This window comes from Pristiophorus japonicus, chromosome 20 (assembly GCF_044704955.1).
Source record: "Pristiophorus japonicus isolate sPriJap1 chromosome 20, sPriJap1.hap1, whole genome shotgun sequence".
Taxonomy (NCBI): domain Eukaryota; kingdom Metazoa; phylum Chordata; class Chondrichthyes; family Pristiophoridae; genus Pristiophorus; species Pristiophorus japonicus.
Window position 1 is genome coordinate 21,569,082 of NC_091996.1, and position 21,228 is coordinate 21,590,309.

Consider the following 21,228-nt stretch of genomic DNA (forward strand, 5'->3'; position numbering starts at 1 on the left):
TGGGACGCTCGGTGATGCAAGCGGCACCACTACACAGGGAGGCGCGGGCTGGGACTGTGGGACGCTCTGTGTTCCAGACGGCAGAACTAGAGGGAGAGGCTCGGGCTGGAATGGTAGGCTGCTCTGTGTTGCAGACGGCAGTACTAGAGAGAGAGGCTCGGGCTGGGATGGTGGGGCGCTCGGTGTTCCAGACGACAGCACTCGAATGCGAGCCATGGGCTGGAATGTTGGACGAATGGGTGTAAACTGCTCCATGATATCAGCAGCAACACTGGGACCCGAAGCGTCGGAATCAAAACCATAGTAGGTGGAACCAGGACCTATGCGAGAGGGAGGCGCAGGCTCGGACGATAGTGCACTGACTGTAGAATGCTGCATTTTACCAGCAGCACCACTGGGATCCACAACATCGGAAGCGAAACCATGGAAGGTGGAACCAAGACCTATGCTAGGGGTTGAAACTCTGATGCCCCTTGATAGGGGCTCATAAACATGAAATTGGAAGCTCTCCCCTGCAGACATTTCAGTCATCGCTGCCATCATTCAGTCTGGTTCGTCCGCAGCTGGTTGTACTGGTTCTTGTTCTGTACCCTCAGGATCTTCAGGGTTGGCAGCAGCAGCAGCATCATCATCATCATGTTCTGCAAAATACATCAGAACAGTCAAATGCTTAACAGCAAGGGAGGGGGCCGGATGGGTGGCATGAGTACGCTCACACATAGCAGGTTAGGCAACAGGTTAATTTAAAGGGCCACGATGCATTTTCTGGACATACCCTCTTCCTCGCGTGCGGGCCCAGCTTGTGCTGTACCGATTGCTTTTCTCCATGTACGACTCATCATAGCAGCTACCCTTTGTTCCAAGGGTGTCAGTGGATGCAGATTGGGCACGCCTCCTCCTGTCCGAGTTGCCTCCCTTTTGTTGTGGGCCAATTTCTTCTGCAAAGAGTAAAATATAACTTTTTACAGAGTGTGTCAATCTGCAAGGTGGGACATACAGATAGCCAGGTTACAATTATGATTAAATTAAAAATGGGAAATATTACTTACACTAACTACTTGACCAAGGTCGTGCCATTTCTTTTTACACTGGCTTCCAGATCTCATGGTATGCACCACTGCGCAATAATCTTCTGCAACTTGGTTCCAGCGTTTCTTCATTTCTTTTGGTGGCATTTTTATGCGACCTCTGTTGCTGGTATCTAGCTCCTGCCATCTCTGCTCAATTACGTTGACTAATATCTCTACTTCCTCATGCAAGAAATTCTTTATTCTTGGTGGACGTTGATCCATTGCAAAGTTGAATTGGCACTCTTATTTCTCAAAACACACAGTCCTTAATTTGCATGCACCAATGCAGCACCGGTTCTGCAAGTTTAGCAGTGAAAAGCTGAACTCACTGATTTCAGCAGGTGATTTATTCAACAGTGCTGCTAAAAGTACTCCCTCACACACAAAAATATCTCAAAAATTAAATTACAAGCCTTTCCAGGGGTCCAAGAGACAAATCTTCACTTTTTCTCCAGTCCTTTTAAAAATGGCCGAGTGCCAATGTTTGTTTGACACTGCGCGTGCGCGCACGCTCCAACGTGCACGCGCAGGGTTGCCGGCACCACGTTGGCTCATTTAAATTGGACCCACCTCCCACTGCTTACAGAATCAGCGCGAGTGTTTGGCTCCATCCCCCGCTGTGAAGAGCGCGCCGTGCCAAGCACAGATCGAGCTCCGAGGAGCCGGAGAATGTGGCAGTTTTTTTCATGCGCACTTTTAGGCGCGAAGAACAGGCGTGCAGCTCGGAGCTGCGCCGTTTTCGGCGCGGCCGGAAACTTGGGGCCATTGTCTTAGGATAAGGGGTAGGCCATTTAGGACTGAGATGAGGAGAAACTACTTCACTCAGAGTTGTTAACCTATGGAATTCCCTGCCGCAGAGAGTTGTTGATGCCAGTTCATTGGATATATTCAAGAGGGAGTGAGATATGGCCCTTGCGGCTAAGGGGATCAAGGGGTATGGAGAGAAAGCAGGAAAGGGGTACTGAGGGAATGATCAGCCATGATCTTATTGAATGGCGGTGCAGGCTCGAAGGGCCGAATGGCCGCCTCCTGCACCTATTTTCTATGTTTCTTTGTTTAGAACATAAACTTCTCATCACCAACACCTTGTTCCACCAGAGGGACACACACAAGGCATCGTGGCAACACCCTCGCTCCAAACACTGGCACCTGCTCGACTATGTCATCGTCCGTGCCAGGGATCGCAAGGATGTGCGCATCACCCAAGCCATGACAGGAGCTGATGACTGCTGGACGGACCATCGCCTAATCCGATCCATCATCGACATCAACATCGCCCCAAAACGGAGGAGACATCAGAAGCAGTGCCGCAAAAAATTCAGTGCCGGGGCACTTAAAGACCCTGCTAAGAGAGCCCTATAGAGCCAGCGCCTCACAGCTAACCTGGCCCTGAGACGCAGAATGCCCACAGCGCTTGGTCTGCCCTCCAGGCTTCCATAACCAGTGCCTGCGAAGAGACACTTGGTCACTCAACCAGAAAACACCAGGACTGGTTTGATGAGGATGATCAGGGGATCCTAGAACTAATAGATAGCAAGAGCAGAGAATTTCTGAGCCTTGAGCAACAACCCAACTCGGGAGCAGCAAGGCAACATTACAGAAGGCTCAAGCCTGAGGCCCAACAAAAAATCTGGGACCTAAAGAACAGGTGGCGGATGGAGAAAGCACAGGAGATACAACAACTGGCCAACAGCCATGATGTGCGAGGATTCTTCATTGCAGTCAAGGCCACCTACGGTCCAAACTCCCAAGGCCCCACCCCACTGCTGGCCAAGAACAGGGAACTCATCAAGGACACCGAGGCAGTCAGGGCCCACCGGAAGGAGAACTTCGAAGATCTCAATTGAGACTCTACCTTTGACTCGAGTGTTCTCGACTTCATCCCGCAGCAGCGACCTGCCACCACCACAGTTAAACCCCAACACCGTACGAGGTCGGAAAAGCCATAAGACAGCTCAAGAACAAGAAGGCTACGGGAGCGGATGGAATCTCTGGAGAGGCACTGTTGGCGCGGATACATAACCTCATCTCTCTCATCTGGAGGGAGGAGAGCATGCCGGGAGATCTCGGAGATTCAGTGATCGTGACCATCTTTTTTTAAAAAAAGGGGACAAGTCCGACTGTGGCAACCACAGAGGAATCTCCCTGCTTTTAGCCACTGGGAAAGTTACCATTAGAGTCCTCCTTAACCGTCTTCTCCCTGTGGCCGAGGAGCTCCTCCCGGAGTCACAGTGCGGATTTAGTCCCCTACAGGGCACAACGGACATGATCTTTGCAGCGCGATAGCTGCAGGAAAAATGTAGGGAGCAGCACCAGCCCTTATACATGGTCGCCTTCGACCTTACAAAGGCTTTGACGCGAGAGTTTATGGAACGTCCTCCTCCATTTCAGATGCCCCCAAAAGTTCGTCAACATCCTCCGCATGCTCCACGACGACATGCAGACCATGATCCTTACCAACGGATCCATTACAGACCCAATCCACGCACGGACCGGGGTCAAACAGGCCTGCGTCATCGCCCCAACTCTCTTCTCAATCTTCCTCGCTGCCATGCTCCACCTCACAGTCAACAAGCTCCCCGCTGAAGTGGAACTAAATTACAGAACCAGTGGGAACCTGTTCAACCTTCGCCGTCTCCAGGCCAGGTCCAAGACCACCCCAACTTCCGTCGTCGAACTACAGTATGCGGACGATGCCTGCATCTGCGCACATTTAGAGGCTGAACTACAGGACACAGTCGACTTACTTATTGAGGCGTACGAAAGCATGGGCCTTACGCTAAATATCCGTAAGACAAAGGTCCTCCACCAGCCTGTCCTCGCCGCACAGCACTGTCCCCCCGCCCTCCCCCCCCCCCCCCACCCCCCCCGCCCAGTCATCAAGATCCACAACGCGGCCCTGGACAACATGGACCAGTTCCCATACCTCGGGAGTCTTTTATCAACAAAAGCAGACATTGATGAGGAGATTCAACACCGCCTCCAGTGTGCCAGCGCAGCCTTCGGCCGCTTGAGGAAAACAGTGTTCGAAGACCAGGCCCTCAAATCTACCACCAGGCTCATGGTCTACAGGGCTGTAGTGATACCCGCCCTCCTGTATGGCTCAGAGACATGGACCATGTACAGTAGACACCTCAAGTCGCTGGAGAAATACCACCAACGATGCCTTCGCAAGATCCTACAAATCCCCTGGGAGGACAGACGCACCAACATCAATGTCCTCGACCATGCCAACATCCCCAGCATTGAAGCACTGACCACACTTGATCAGCTCCGCTGGGCAGGCCACATTGTCTGCATGCCAGACAAGAGACTCCCAAAGCAAGCACTCTACTCGGAACTCCTTCATGGCAAACGAGCCAAAGTTGGACAGAGGAAACGTTACAAGGACACCCTCAAAGCCTCCCTGATAAAGTGCAACATCCCTACCAACACCTGGGAGTCCCTGGCCAAATACCGTCCTAAGTGGAAAAAGTGCATCCGGGAGGGCGCTGAGCGCCTCGAGTCTCATCGCCGAGTGCCTGCAGAAATCAAGCCCAGGCAGCGGAAGGGACGTGTGGAAAACCTGTCCCACCCTCCCTTACCCTCAACGGCTGTCTGTCCCACCTGTGGCAGGGAATGTGGCTCTCGTATTGGACTGTTCAGCCACCTAAGGACTCATTCTATGAGTGGAAGCAAGTCTTCCTCGATTCCGAGGGACTGCCTATAATGATACATAAGCGAGTTTTATATATAATCGGTCAATCACAATCCCTATCGGAATACAGAGGAACTCCTGATTACTCAGAACCTCCTAATACTGATAAGCCCTTTTAATCGGGACCATTTTACGTGTCCGATCAATTCACTATCTTCAGTATCCACTTTCATGACCGTCAGTCTGTCTCCACTCTAGTGACCGTTTTTTATCCCCTTACATCGTGGAGAACCAAGCGTCTAGTGAGAATGAGAAATTGAAAGAAATTAGTATTTTTTAAAAATGGTACTGTAGAAATTAATAGGACTGAATGCCGATAAATCCCCATGACTTGATGACCTACATCCTAGGATTTTGAAAGAGGTGTCTATAGAAATAGTGGATGCATTCGTTGTCATCTTCCAAAATTCCACAGATTCTAGAATGGTTCCCGCGGATTGGAAGGTAGCAAATGTAACCCCATTATTTAAGAAAGGAGGAAGAGGGAAAACAGGGAACGACAGACCAGTTAGCCAGACATCAGTAGTATGGAAAGTGTTAGAATCTATTAAGTAGTTCGTGGTAACTAGGCACTTAGAAAATAATATTAAATTGGGCAGAGTCAGCATGGATTTATGAAAGGGAAATCATGTTTAACAAATCTGTTAGTGTTTTGAGGTTGTAACTAGCAGAATGGATAAGGGGGATCCAGTGGATGTGATGTATTTGGATTTTCAGAAGGCATTCGATAAGGTGCCACACAAGAGGTTATTGAACAAAATTAAGGCTCCTGGGATTGGGGATAAGATACTAGCATGAATTGAGGATTGGATAACGGATGGAAAACAGAATAGGAATAAATGGGTAATTTTGGGATTGACTGGATGTAATTAGTGCGGTACTGCAAGGCTCGGTGCTTGGGCCTCAACTATTCATGATATATTTCAATGATTTGGATGAGGGCACCAAATGTAATATATCCAAGTTTGCTGCTGATACAAAGCTAGGTGGGAATGTAAGTTGAGGAGGATGCAACGAGGCTTCAAGGGGATATAAATAGGCTGTGAGTGGGCAAGAACATGGCAAATGGAATATAATGTGGAGATATGTGAAGTTATCCACTTTGGTAGGAAAAATAGAAAAGCAGAGTACTATTTTAAATGGTGAGAGATTGGAAAATGTTGGTGTTCAGAGGGACCTGGGTGCCCTTGTCCACGAATCACTGAAAGTTAACTTGCAGGTACAGCAAGCAATTAAGAAAGCAAGTGCTATTACAAGAGGATTTGAGTATTAGAGTAAAGACGTCTTATTGCAATTAAATAGGGCCTTGGTGAGACCACACCTGGAGTATTGTGTACTGTTTTGGTCTTATCGAAGGAAGGATATACTTGCTATAGAGGGAGTGCAACGAAGGTTCACTAGACTGTTTCCTGGGATAGGGGGATTATATTATGAGGAGAGATTGAGTAGACCAGACCTTTATCCACTAGGGTTTAGAAGAATGAGCGATGATCTCTTTGAAAAATACAAAATTCTTACAAGGCTTGACAGAGTAGATGCAGGGAGGATGTTTCCCCTGGCTGGGAATTCTCGAACCAGAGGGTCACAGTCTCAGAATAAGGGGTCGGCCATTTAGGACTGAGATGAGGAAAACTTTTTTCACTGAGAGTGGTGAATCTTTGGCATTCTCTACCCCAGAGGGCTGCGGATGCTCAGCAATGGATAGATTTTTGGATATCAAGGGATATGGGGATAGTGCAGGTAAGTGGAGTTGAGGTAGAAGGTCAGCCATGATCTCATTGAATGGCAAAGCAGGCTCAAGGGGCCAAATGACTCCTGCTCCTATTTCTAGGTTATGTTTTTATGGAGTGCTTTGGGATGACCCAAAAGGCATTATTATTAGTACAAGTCTTTTTAATTTGTGGATGTTGGGTGCGTGTATGATTAAGTTGTGATGTGTAGCCTGCCAAAGCTCTGTTTTGGTTTACACATGAAGAATAGTGTTTTGGATGAGAGTAGCTCCTGTTCTTGGAACCGTACGCCAACATGAGTCACATCTTCAGGAGAGGAGATAAATGGAACGCAAAAATTTCTCAAATTGAAGCTCGAGCAACAAGGTAAAAGATTGCCTCCCCCTAGGTTCTCTAGGGAAAGAAAGTGGCAACTTTTAAAATCTACATACTCGTAACCAAGTTTGTGGGCTGTCTCCTTAACTAATTAAGCTTGAGGATGCTGACTGTCATTGCAAAAAATAATATATGTATCCCATCTCTGCTTTTGACAGCCATGTAAAAATGATGTTGCAGAGAGAATGTTTTATACAACATCTTTATTAATGAGGGAGATATACTCTACCAGAGCCTCCATAGTTGTTTATATCAGTGAGTGCTGTTGGGGAAAGACTTACTGTAATGAGAGCTGTACTAAAACAAAGCTCGCTGGTCCTTAATGGATTTTTCACTGTGTGGAACATGTTTAAAATGCAACACAGTGGACAATGATGAAAAAAAAATGCTTCTGTTTTCTTCATTTTTTGAACGATTGCTCAGTCAGCAAGTGAATGGAAAAAGTTTAGTGTAGCTCGATGCTGTCAGCACAAGCATTCTTGGCACTTTGATCTCACAGTAATAGTTTCCATCTGGACGGTGATATCCTTTCTTCAGAGAGGGGCTGCTGTTTTCAGTGAGGATATGGGAGCACAGTTCTCTTCTGTCTGCAATATTTCCCAGCACAGATTTAAACTGTACACCAAAGGTGTTTAAACTGTACACCAAAGGTGTTTAAACAATTATGAATTATATGAATAACATTAAGACATAAATGTATATATTTAAACAATACATTAATAAAAGTTGGATCCAGAATTTGTGTAAAAGTATATGAGTTATCCATGTAAAGGAAATGTAGAACATTATTTGCATTTCAGAATTGGTCACAAGGGTCCCAAGTTTCGGCGTTTTTCGTGCCACAAAGTGCACCTAAAAAAAACTTCCAGATTCTCCGGCTCCCTGCTGGTCCTCTGGCCCTTGGCGCGGCACAGCACGAGCTGTGGGGGGCGGAGCTAGGTCCCTGCGCTGAAAACAGTGCCGGGACCTCTGCACATGCGTGCTACAGGCGCCCAAAACTGTGTGGGAGGGGCCCGAAGCACGCAGCCCCTAGCCCTGGCCGAATGGCCTCACTGGGGCTGCGTGCATAAGGCTGCCTCCCACGCCCAGCTCCTGCTTCCTCCCGACCCGACCCGACTCCCGCTTCTCCCCGCCCCCCCACGACCCGACCCGCGCTCCCGACCTGCCCCCCCAACCCGGACCGGACCCGACCCAACGCCACCTACCTGTAAATCTGGTGCTGGGGAGGGGCCCTGCCCGAAGTCTTGGGCCCGGCCAGGCCCGGTCCGTTCAGCCTTCCACGCCCCCCCCCCACTTCTCCTTCCCCCCTTCTCCTCCCCCCCTTCTCCTTCACCCCTTCTCCTTTCCCCCCTTCCCTTTGCCCCCCCTTCTTCTCCTTTCCCCCCTTCCCCTTCTCCTCTCCCCCCTCCCATTCTCCTCTCCCCCCCTCCCATTCTCCTCTCCCCCCTCCCCTTCTCCTCTTCCCCCTTCTCCTCTCCCTCCCCCTCTCCCCTTCTCCTCTCCCTCCCCCTTCCCCCTTCTCCTCTCCCTCCCCCTTCTCCTCTCCCTCCCCTTCCCCCTTCTCCTCTCCCTCCCCCTTCTCCTCTCCCTCCCCCTTCTCCTCTCCCTCCCCCCTTTCCCCCTTCTCCTCTCCCCCCCCTTCCCCCCTTCTCCTCCTCCCCCCTCCCCTTCTCCCCCCCTTCCCTCCCCCTTCTCCCCCATCCCTCCCCTTCCCTCCCTCCCCCTCTACCTCCCTACCTCCCCTCCCCTGCCCCCCCCGCCTCCCTCTACCCCCCTCCTCCCCCTCCCCTTGCTGTCAGAAACACAGACACTGACAGACAGAGAGTGAAACACACACACAGACAGACTGACAGAGAGATAGAAACACTGACAGAGACACACTGGGGGGGCATCCCAGCACGCTGTTGGAGGGCTCCCAGTGCTGCAGTCAGTAAGTAGAAAATGTTTTATTTATTGATTTAAAAAAAAAAAATTATTTCTTATTAATTTTTTTTTATTGATTTATTGGTTGATTTATTGATGTTTTTATCATTTATTATTGATGATGGATCTTTATTTGTAAAACTGAAGTGTTTAATGTTTGTAAACTTCCCTTTTAAACCCCCCCCCCCCCCCCCCCCCATTCCCTACGCCTGATTTGTAACCTACGCCTGATTTACTAAAGTGTAGACAAGGTTTTTTCGAGCGTACAAAAATCTTCACTTACTCCATTCTAAGTTAGTTTGGAGTAAATTTTCACTGCCGGAACTTTGAAAACAGGCGTAAGTGGCTGGACACGCCCCCTTTTGAAAAAAAAATTCTGTTCCAAAGTGAAACTGTTCTAACTGACTAGAACTGGAGCAAACTAAATGCCGAGAATTTGAATTTCTAAGATACTCCGTTCTACACCAGTTGCTCCAAAAAATCAGGAGCAACTGAGGCCGAAACTTGGGCCCTATAAGTAGAAAATACTAAACTTAAATACATTGCTGCAGGTATCAATTTAATTACTGTAAACCTTCACAGACTTTGAGAGCCAATTATGTTGTACATAATTCTCCAACTGTCCAATAATGCATTGAATGAAGTATTAAATCATAAAAAATTGAGTCATGGTACAATATGATTGAAATAATATTGTAACAGAGTGTCTTATTTGTGTGTATGTGTGGAGAGTTATTTGTCATTAATACCTTATACATTTACAGCAGGGGAGAGCATGACAAGGGTGAGTACGTAGAGATTAGGAGATAAGTCAAAAAAACAATTAGGATATCAAATGAACTTAATCAAGGAACAAAACAGTATAGTAAAATGTTCTACAGGCACATGAATTAAAAAAAGGAAATAGGGCTACTAATGGATGGATAGGATAAAATCACAGGCACGATACCAAAATATTAAATAAATGACTTTGCTTCAGTATTTGCCAGTAAGACGGATCAGGTGGACATGACATCGGAGATTAGAAATGAGATAACCGCATTTAAAATTAAAAAGAGGAGAAATATTCAATAAACGAAACAAAGAATTAGATTAAAAGAATCAGGAGAACGTTAGCATAGTGGTTATGTTACTGGTAATGCAGAGGCTTGGACTAATGATCCAGAGATGCGAGTTCAAATCCCACCACGGCAGTTGTGGAATTCAAATTCCGTTAATTAAGTAAATCGGGAATAAAAATCTAGTATCAGTAATGATGACCATGAACCCACCGGATTGTCATAAAAATCCATCTGCCTCACTAAGTCCTTTTAGGAAAGGAAATCTGCTGTCCATACCTTGTCCAGCCTATATGTGACTCCAGACCCACAGCAATGTGGTTGACTCTGAAATGGTCTAACAAGCCACTCAGTTGTACCAAATCTCTGTGACAAACAAGAATAAGAATTAAAAAAAGATGGACCACCTGGCATCGAACTAGGCACCGGCACATGACAACAGCACACCCAGCCCAGTTGACCCTGCAAAGACCTCCTCACAGAATCATACCTTTCAGCCAATGTCCCAGGCTCCTTTACCACCATCACCCACCGGCAGGACAGACCTACTAGAGGGAGCGGCACAGTGGTGTACAGTCGGGAGGGAGGGTCCCTGGCACTCCTCAACATTGACTCCGAAGTCTCATGGCTTCAGGTCAAGCATGGACAAGGAAACCTCCTGCTAATTACCACCTACCGCCTACCCCCAGCTGATGAATCAGAACTTCTCCATGTTGAAAACCACATGGAAGATGCACTGAGGGCTGCAAGGGCACAAAATGTACTCTGGGACCGGAATTTCTATGTCCATCATCAAGAGTGGCTCAGTAGCACCACTGCTGACTGAGCTGGCCAAGTCCTGAAGGACATAGATGCCAGACTGGGCCTGCGGCAGGTGGTGAGAGAACAAACACGAGGGTAAAACCTGTTCAACCTCGTCCTCGCCAATATACGTGTTGTGGTGGCATTTGTCCATGACAGTATTGGTAGGAGTCCTTGTGGAGATGAAATCCCGTCTTCACACTGGGGGACACCTTCCACCGTGTTGTGTGGCATGACCGCCGTGGTAATTGGGATAGATTCAGAACAGAGCACTCTACCATTACTATCAAGCCAGGGGACTAGCCCTGGTTCAATGAGTAGTGTAGAAAAGCATGCCAGAAGCAGCGCCAGCCTAAAAATGAGGTGCCAACCTGGGGAAGCTACAACACAGGACTACATGCATGCTATATGCAGAGCGAAGTGATCCCACAACCAACAGATCAGATCAGATCAAAGCTCTGCACTCCTGCCACATCCAGTCGTGAATGGTGGTGGACAATTATGTTCATGGCGGAGGAGGCTTAAGAAACTGTTGAGCACACTGGATACAGCAAAGGCTTTGAATCCCCGCTGTTGTGCTGAAGACTTGTGCTCCAGAACTAGTCACGTCTCTAGCCAAGCTGTTCCAGTACAACTACAACACTGGCAATGTGGAAAAATACCCAGTTATGTCCTGTCCAAAAAAGCAGGATAAATCCAAACCAGCCGATTACTGCCCCATCAGTCTATTCTCAATCATTAGCAAAGTGATGGAAGGTGTTGTCGACAGTGCTAACAAGCAGCACTTTCTCACCAATAACCTGCTCACCAATGGTCAGTTTGGGTTCCGCCAGGACCACTCGGCGTCAGATCTCATTACAGCCTTGGTCCAAACATGGACAAAAGAGCTGAATTCCAGAAGTGAGGTGGGAGCGACTGTCCTTGACATCAAGGCAGCATTTGAATGAGTGTGGCATCAAGGAGCCCTCATAAAATTGAAGTCAATGAGAATCGGGGCGGGGGGAAACTCTCCACTGGCTCGAGTCATACCTTGCGCAAAGGAAGATGGTTGACCTCCAACAACCACAACCATCTCAGTCCCAGGACATCGCTGCAAGAGTTCCTCAGGATAGTGTCTTAGGCCCAACCATCTTCAGCTACTTCATCAATGACCTTCCCTCCATCATAAGGTCAGAAATTGGGATGTTCGCTGATGATTGCACATTGTTCAGTTCCATTCACAACTCCTCAGATAATGAGGCAGCACGTGCCCGCATGCAGCAAGACCTGGATGACATTCAGGCTTGGGCTGATAAGTGGCAAGCAATATTCACATCACACAAGTGCCAGGCAATGACTATTTCCAACAAGAGAGATTCTAAGCACCTTCTCTTGACATTCAATTGCATTGCCGAATCCCCCACGATCAACATTATGTGGGTCTCCATTGAGCAGAAACTTAACTGGTTCAGCCACTTAAATGCTGTGGCCACAAGAGCAGGTCAGAGGCTGGGTTTTCTGCAGCGAGTGTCTCGCCTCTTGACTCCCCAAAGCCTTACCACCATCTACAAGGTACAGGTCAGGCGTGTGATGGAATACTCTCCACTTACATGGATGAGTGCAACAACACTTAAGAAGCTCCACACCATCTAGGACAAAGCCACCTGCTTGATTGGCATCCCATCCACCAGCTTAAACATTCAATCCCACCACCACCAGTGCACCATGGCTGCAGTGTGTACCATTTGCAAGATGCACTGCAGAAACTTGCCAAGGCTTCAACAGCACCTTCCAAATCCGCGACTGCAATAAACAAGCAACATTGTGGACAAGAAGGACAAGGGCAGCAGGCGCATGGGAATGTCACCACCTCAAGTTCCCCTCCAAATCACACCATCCTGAAATATGTCCGGTCCACTTAAGGTGTTTATCATGCTTCTAAGAACATAAGTAGGAGGAGCAGGAGTGGGCCATTCAGTCCCTCGGGCCTGCTCCGCCATTCAGTGGGATCGTGACTGATCTTCAATCTCAACTCCACTTTCCTGCACTATCCCCATATTCCTCAATTCCTTTAATTCCCACGTTACAATGACTATACTCCAAAAATATTTTCTTCATCGTCACTGAATCAAAATCCTGGAACTCCCTCCTGAACAGCACTGTGTGGGAGTACCTTCACCACATGGACTGCAGTGGTTCAAGAAGGCGGCTCTCCACCACCTTTTCAAGGGCAATTAGGAATGGGCAATAAATGGTATCCTTGCCAGCGACATCTACATCCCAGAAACAAATTTTAAAAAGACACTATAATATATTGAATAATTTGCTAGAAAAAGATGTGACAGAGGATTGGCAGATAGCTAACATTTATACCTATATTTAAGAAGGAAGCTAGAACATGTCTTGGGAGCTATAGACCAGTCAGTTTCACGTCGGTGGGAAGAAAAATAATGGAATTTCTACTAAAGGAGAAAATAGAAAAACATCTAGAAACCAAAAATATTTTAAATTATAGCCCGCATGGATTTCAAAAAGGAAAATTTTGCATGACCAAACTCTTTGAACTATTTGAAGAGGTAACCGAGAGAGGAGACAAGATTAATGCAGTAGATGTATTTTATCTTGATGTCCAAAAGATGAGGTGCCACATAATAGGGTAATGAATAAGAGCATGTGCAATCAAGGGACAAATAGCAAAATGGATAGCTAGCTGGCTGCAAGACAGAAAGCAGAGAGCATGGATAAAGAGTAGCCATTCAGAGTGACAGAAGGTGGAAAGTGCTGGGACCATTGTTGCTCATAATTTATATTAACGATTTAGACTTTGGAATCAAAAACACAATTTCTGAATTTGCGGATCATACCAAATTTGGGGTGGGATAGTCAATACTGAGGAGTACTGCAACAAATTGCATTAATAAACTTGCAGAATGGGTACATATTAACATAACTGAATATAGATTTAAACCTGAAACAAAAAATATATATGCCTTAATGATTTCATAATTAAACCTTAATTATTCCTTTTACCTGTGGGCAAAATATAAAAGACAGCTGTTGTCTGAACATCCACATGTCTCATATGACACACTGGTTTTGAGCTTCCCTTTAGCTGATGCATCAAATCCAATGACCTATCTGTAATTAAAATGCATTAGATGTTTGATAGCCTTGACTGCACGAAGTCAGATAAAGGCCCTGTGGATCCCCATAGTGTTGTAAAAATTTATTGACACAGTTGACTGATGAAGAAGATATTCCAATCAAGATGTTTATGGACAGTTATTCTCCTGTGGGTTTGCGGAATCATACATTATATTATGTTTTCCAGATTCATCCATTGCTGCTGCAGGAGCGACGAGCAGAGTCATGTAGGGCAAGGCTATTACGTCGAACTGTTAGTGTTCCTTCTGAAAGCCAATTTCCAGAATGCCAACCAGTTCTCTCAGTGGAGCATGGTAAGTTTTAGCCATTGTTAATTTGTATCTTATTGAATTTACCTATCGGCTACAGTAGCTGTTCTTCCAGTTTTTAATTTGATAATACTCCTTTTTTAGACTGTTATGTATGGATTAAATCCTTGTGGAAAATAAACAAATTCTAATTTCTCTTTCATTGGAATTGTTTGATTTTTAAAATGATTTAAATATAATAATTTTGTTTAAAAATTGGCTGTTTTCTCAATAAAGCTAAGTATAAACAGAGGTCAAAATAATTTGGAATAGTAAATTTGTACTGGGAAGGGATAGAAAAGCTCTAGAATAGAGTTATTTTAACCCAGGTAAGCTTTACATTTCGAGGTTACAAATTAAATATGCAGCAGAGCAAAAGAGAAACAAATCATTGTCTGTTTTAAATCGCTGTCAAAGCAACTTTTAGGTACAGTGAAATGATGTTGCTTGTTTATTGTGATACAGTATTTTCTCATTGTGAACAAGTTATTCTAAATGCAGGTAATAATGAAAATTGATGCCAGCATGTTCTGCTCATTTTGAAAAGACAGCCAAGTGGATTTCAGTTTCCATTGATTTAGCCTTGAAGAAACTGACAAATAGATGTTTGGTGAAGGGATGGTGTAGCTTAAGTGCTTTCTGTGACCTTTTTATATAGTGCATACAGCTAAAAGTCTTTTCCAATTTAAAAAAAAGATAATGTTAGACCGCTGTAACTTAACTGTTTGTACAGCTCAATGCTTATGACCTTGAACATTTTGGGCCCAAGTTTCCACAAGAAAAAAAACGGGCGCCCCTCCGAGCTGGGCGCCCGTTTTTCGCGCCTCAAATGGCGCCTAAAAAAATCCTCGGTATTCTCCACCGACCTGTAGGTCCTCTGGCCCTCGGCGCAGTCAGCACGAGCTGTGGGGGGGGGCAGAGCCAGGTCCCGGCGCTGAAAACAGTGCCGGGACCTCTGCACATGCGCGCTACAGTCGGCACACAAGTGCAGTAGCTCCAGGCGCCAAACTGTGTGGAAGGGGCCCGAAGCACGCAGCCCCTAGCCCTGGCTGAATGGCCTCACTGGGGCTGCGTGAATGAGGCTCCTCCCACGGCCAGTTCCTGCTCCTCCCCCCCCGGCCAGACCCGACACTCGCTCCCCCCCCCCGCCCCGACCCGACACCCGCCCCGGCCCGACATCCGCTCCCCCCCCCCCCCCCGACCCGACACCCGCTTCCCCCGACCCGAGACCCGCTCCGACCCGAGACCTGACCCCCGACCCGAGACCCGCTCCCCCGCCCCGACCCGACACCCGCTCACCCCCCCCCCGCCCCGACCCGAGACCCGACACCTGCTCCCCCCGCCCCAAGACCCGACACCCGCTCCCCCCCCGAGACCCGACACCCGCTCCCCCCCCCCCGACCCGACCGACACCCGCTCCCCCCCCCCGACTGACCCAACCCGCGCTCCTGTTCCCCGACCCGACCCGCCCCCCCCTCGCTTCTCCCCCCCTCTCTTCCCCCCCTTCTCTCCTCCCCCCCTCTCTCCCTCCCCTCTCTCCCCCCCCTCTCTCCCCCCCTCTCTCTCCCCCCTCTCTCTCCCCCCCTCTCTCTCCCCCCCTCTCTCTCCCCCCTCTCTCTCTCCCCCCCCTCTCTCTCCCCTCCCTCTCTCTCTCCCTCCCCCCCCTCTCCCTCCCCCACCCGCTCTCTCTCCCTCCCTCCCCTCTCTCTCTCTCTCTCTCCCTTCCCCCCCCCCTCTCTCTCCCTTCCCCCCCTCTCTCTCTCTCCCTCCCCCCCTCTCTCTCTCTCTCTCTCTCTCTCTCTCTCTCTCTCTCTCTCTCTCTCCCCCTCCCGCTCAGCAGCACGAACGGCTGCAGAATTCTCCCTGGCTGAAGCACTTTCACACAGGTAGGAAGATGGTTTATTTAATCTTTTCTTGGCTTATAAATGTTTATTCAGGTTGGATTTATTTGTATAATATTTGTAGAAGTATAAATAAGGATGTATTGTTGAATTTAATGAGTTCCCTTCCCCCCACCTCGTTCTGGACGCCTAATTTGTAACCTGCGCCTGATTTTTTAATGTGTAGAACAGGTTTTTTCAGTTCTACAAAAATCTTCACTGGCTCCATTCTACTTTAGTTTGGAGTACATTTTCACTGTGGAAACTTTCAAATCAGGCGTCAGTGGCTGGACACGCCCCCTTTTGAAGAAAAAATTCTGTTCTAAACTAGAACTGTTCTACCTGACTAGAACTGCAGAAAAAAAAATGTGGAGAATTGCGATTTCTAAAATAGTCCGTTCTCCACCAGTTGCTCCTAAAAATCAGGCGCGAATCATGTGGAAACTTGGGCCCTTTGTTTCTGGCTTATATACTACAATGTATATACTTTACTTTTCATGACTATTCGGTGGCATTGAGGTTTTTGCATCAAAACATTTTCATCTTTTGCAAGCAATAAAAGTTCACTATGCACTTGCACAATCCTAAATGTTATATTTCTTTTTAATCCAGAAATGTTTGTTACCGCTATCAGTGAATTAATGTTTAAGACGTCTGAATTACATTCTTTTATCCATTATTTTAGTGGTACTAGCCAAATTTAAATTAAGCTAATGCCCGCATTAAAATATGTTAATTGTTTGTCTAATTCCAGTTTTAACAGTTGTTTGTGTGCTTTGGTAATAAGAACATAATAATGCAAGAAATAGGAGTAGGCCATATGGCCCCGAGGTGCTCCAATACGTTGTGCCAAGATTGCTAGGATGAAGGCTTGCACTTACTAATCTTCACATGATGAATTCTCAACTCTTGCTGTGCTGTTGGAAGTGCTGAATAGAGGACAGGGCATTCAAGCCTGCCCTTACACACCATGTAGCATTCAGCTCAAAAACTACATTGGCAGAGACCTGGGAGCAGGTTCCCCACCTGTTCCCTCTCCCCACCATTTTCCTGCCTTCCACCTGAGCAGCCTTCGAGACCATGTTCAAGCGGCTATTCTTCATGTGTAAACTTAGACTGTGAATGTTGCCAGATTAGTTGACTTTGGATGATATAATTGAGTCTGATCCTGTTCCTTAGTATCAAATCATAAGCATTTTATTCCCTTTTGTTCGAGGAATTGGTTAAGATTGTTAATCATTTTATTTAGGATCCATCAGATATCAGAGAGGATGTTTTTATTCTCCACTTTCTTGGGCTGGGTTTAAATCTAATTTTCAGAGATAGAAGGATGGTGCACTCACCTGGTGTGCTACTCCATCACTCATTGTTTTCTGCATAAATATTCATAATTGTACTCAAATTTGAGAATATAACACAGAATTGTAAAAATTACAGCACAAATGGAAGCCCATTGTGTTTTTGCAGCAACTAGCTTTTAAACTAAAACCACCTAATCCAATCCCATTTCCCTGACTTTCTCCCATATCCATTTTGTAATGTATGTAGACCATGTATATTAACTGTATAGTCACATAAGGTGTGCCACCAGAGGGCACTGCGGTGGGAGACCTGAGGGTCACCTGCATAGATGTGCAGGGCCCAGTATAAAAGGCTGCCCACCATGCTTGTGCCTCATTCTGGAGTTACAATAAATGGGACTAAAGTCACAGCAGCTCAAGTACAATACTGGACCTTGTGGAGTCATTCATAAGAGTATTAAAGACATAACAACTGGTGACAAGATTAAGAACTTTCACGCAAAAATGACTCACGGTGCATTAGACAAGTTCTCAGAGGGTGAAGATTGGGAAGCCTTTACAGAACGGCTCGACCAATATTTCGTAGCAAACGACCTGGTAGGCGATGATCCGGCCACGCTGGCAGATAAGCGCAGAGCTATCCTGTTGAGCAGTTGTGGGCCCGCGGTCTACAGCCTCGTCGGGGACTTGCTTGCACCAGAAAAGAAAACAACCAAGTCATATGAGGAGCTGAAAATGCTAATTCGGGACCAACTCAAACTGAAGGAGAGCTTCCTCACGGCCAGGCATCGATTTTATACACACCGCCGCCCCGAGGGCCAGGAAATTGCCAAGTATGCTGCCGACCTCAGGAGGCTGGCAAGACTGTATGAATTCAGCGCATCCCTCGCCGATGCGTTGTGGGATGTCTTCGTAATTGGCACGGTCATGAGGCCCTTCTTCACAGGCTGCCGAAACCACCGTCACTCTTCAGAAGGCCATCAGCATCAGCCTTCATGACCTCAAGCTGCAGCTCCAAGCAGATGATGACTCACTCTCAGGACTCAAACCCGGCAAGTACTGTAAATAGAATGGCGCCTTTCACAGGCAGAACTGTTGAACGTGAATCTGCCCAGGGCAGGGTGTACAGGCCCCCGAGTCCTTTAACTCAGAGTCCACCGAGGGGTGCAAACGTAAGTCGAGTAGCACCATGCTGGCTTTGCAGAGGTAATCACAGGGCTCATCAGTGTCGGTTCAGACTGTGTGCAAACCACCTCCAGCGAATGTGCAAAAGAGCTGTGACTCACCACGTGGAAGAGGAGTCAGCAGATGGCTGTGAATCCAGCACGGATTATGAGGAGATGGCTAGAGAGGCAGCTCAGTCCCAGGATGCACCACAGATTGTCCTCCAGAGATAAATGGTGGTCCAGTCTTCATGGAAGTGGACATGGGGGCGAGTCAGTCAGTAATGAGCCAGGAAGTCTTTGAGAGGCTATGTAACGATCAAGCTGAATGACCCCAAGCTGGTCCCGGTTCAGGCAAAGCTGTGCATCTACACCAAGGAACTGATATCAGTTGTTGGTAGTGCAGATGTAAGTGTATCCCATGGTGGCGCGGTGCACAATTTACCATTGGATTGTTTCAAGTGATGGACTAACCCTACTTGGAAGAAGATGGATGGGGAAGATTCATTGGAACTGGGAAGACTTCATCCCTCTAGCGATCGACGTCCCCCGTGCTCAGAAGTAGAGCAAGCCCCCACCTTAGTTGGACCAGGCACCGGAGAGCAGATCCGCGCAGCCCCTGAGGCACAGAACGCTCATCATGACTGCGTGGCGATGGTCCGGCCGAGACGACCCGAACGCACCTTCCTGGTTTCAGTGACGGGACTCCCGGGGAGGAAGATTGCATCCGAGGGTGCCTTCCCAGCTTCAGTGGCAGAATCCCTGGGAAAGAAGATCGCGGAGGTCAACATCATGGACAGGGAAAAGATGGCGTCCAAACCACGAGGTGCAGCGCTAATGGAACAACGGCACATGGTTCCACGCAAGGAAGATGATTGGGGTAAAAGTAGTAAGGCCATTTTAAAGGAGAGCAGCAACCTGCCATTTTTGAAGGAAATGCTTGAAATTGGTAAGCAATGTAAAAGTCCAGCTGCAACGAGCAAAATGTTGTTGAGCGATGTCGGGTGCAAATTGCAATCAGCCAATGTAACGAGTGAACGCCTAACGGTCGTATACAGGTCCAGCGGGCTACCCAATGCTGTAGCCTGCGTCCCCGGGACCAGAACGATGTATCATAAAGTGTCCCCATAGCTGACAGAAGTAGACAAGCCGCAGAGTAAACGATTCCCAGAGAGCAGAGGCATCAGTAGCGATACCCTGCCTCAGATCGGTTTAACATGGCATGAATCGCCACGGGCCAGAAACAGTAAACTGCGCCTATGCTCGCAGTTGGCTACCGTCGCCCACCACCCAGGTGGGAAAGGCGCAGCCCACAAACCCACTCACCACCACGGCATTGCCCAAGAGCGAAGCTCCTCCGAACGGGATCAGTCAGGATCCCAAACTAGAGAATGTTCACAACGGTACCCTCAAGGAAAGCGAGTCAGCAGTCCCCTGCAAACTGCTATACAAGACGAGGCAGCCCCACCGTCACTTAGACGAAACGCTCACTCGCTCAGACCGCTTCCCAGGGAGCAGCAGCGACACAGTGAAAACGAAAAGGACAGGGAGGTCACAGACACATCAGCTGTCTTTGGGCCTGCCGGACACTAGTAGTAACGGCAAGAGCCCTGAGCTCCGGCAACTCGAGCAAAATGAGCTCACCTCGCCCACAGACCCACTAGAATTGGGTGCTGCGCCGCTACCAGACGACCCAGATCTCATCCCGCCGTGCTGGAACTAGACTTTCTTTTTGTACCTGTACTGATATACCTGTACTGATCATGTGAATGTATCATACAAAAAAAAACGCAACTATAATCCACCCAACAAATGTACCAAGATGTAAATGTAAAACCCATTTGGTGAACTTGAATGCAACTTGCATGTCACGGGCCATTAGCATGATCTCTCTGTGTAGACTCACAACTAGAAACCACGGGGATCTCCACTGGCAACAAATCTCACTACCAACTCACCCAAGCTAGAGGCGACCCTCCAACGGTCAACCAGGAAGAGCAAAGCCCAGGTCACCGTCAATGTATGAATCAGTTTGCATTAAAGACTTGGAGGGTGGGGGGGGGGGGGAAGTAATGTCATGTATGTCGACCATGTATACTGACTGTATAGTCACATAAGGTGTGCACCAGAGGGCACTGCGGTGGGAGACCTGAAGGTAACTTGCATAGGTGTGCAGGGCCCAGTATAAAAGGCTGCCCACCATGCTTGTGCCTCTCTCTGGAGTTACAATAAATGGGACTAAGGTCACAACAGCTCAAGTACAATACTAGACCTCGTGGAGCCATTCATAAGAGTATTAAAGACATAACACATTTTATTCTTTTTCTGGTATGCATGCAGTTTCAGCTAAAATTATAACGTAGCCACTTGTGGTAAAAAATCCATCTTTAAATAACTCTGAAAATATTTCTCCTAACAGCCCCCTTGCTGCTTCTAGTGATAATCCTCAATCAATGTCTTTTGTTATCAATTCACCAACCAGTGGAAACCATTTTTCACTGGTTATTCTCTCAAATTGTTCATAATTTTGAAGGTCCCCCACCTCCCTCTATTAGATTCCCAATTAACCCTCTCTGTTCCTGTGTGATTACATGAAATGTTATTGGAACAGTACAAGTAGAGATGGAGGTTGTATTTTTTTTAATGCCATTGAGCTAACAATAATCCAAAATTATGTGAGGTGCTGACATTAATTTTTTTTTTAATTCTGTTATAGTATAAACATTTGTTCAATTCAAAAGCCCTTCATAACCTGCTTGTAGCCTGGAATGGATACATGGAATAAATTGTTCAAGACGA

General features: G+C 47.4%; 1 protein-coding gene across 3 annotated transcripts in view; it reads left to right on the plus strand.

Moving 5' to 3' along the window:
* Positions 1 to 21,228, plus strand: part of LOC139232434 (disabled homolog 2-interacting protein-like) — a 1,003,994-nt gene that overhangs the window by 205,835 nt on the left and 776,931 nt on the right. For all 3 annotated transcript variants that reach the window (XM_070862610.1, XM_070862602.1, XM_070862603.1), the window contains exon 3: positions 13,965 to 14,091. Coding sequence is in view for 2 of the 3 variants with exons in the window: in XM_070862602.1 (XP_070718703.1) it covers positions 13,965 to 14,091 (127 nt within the window). In the remaining variant the exon portion in view is untranslated. The remainder of the gene's footprint in view (positions 1 to 13,964; positions 14,092 to 21,228) is intronic.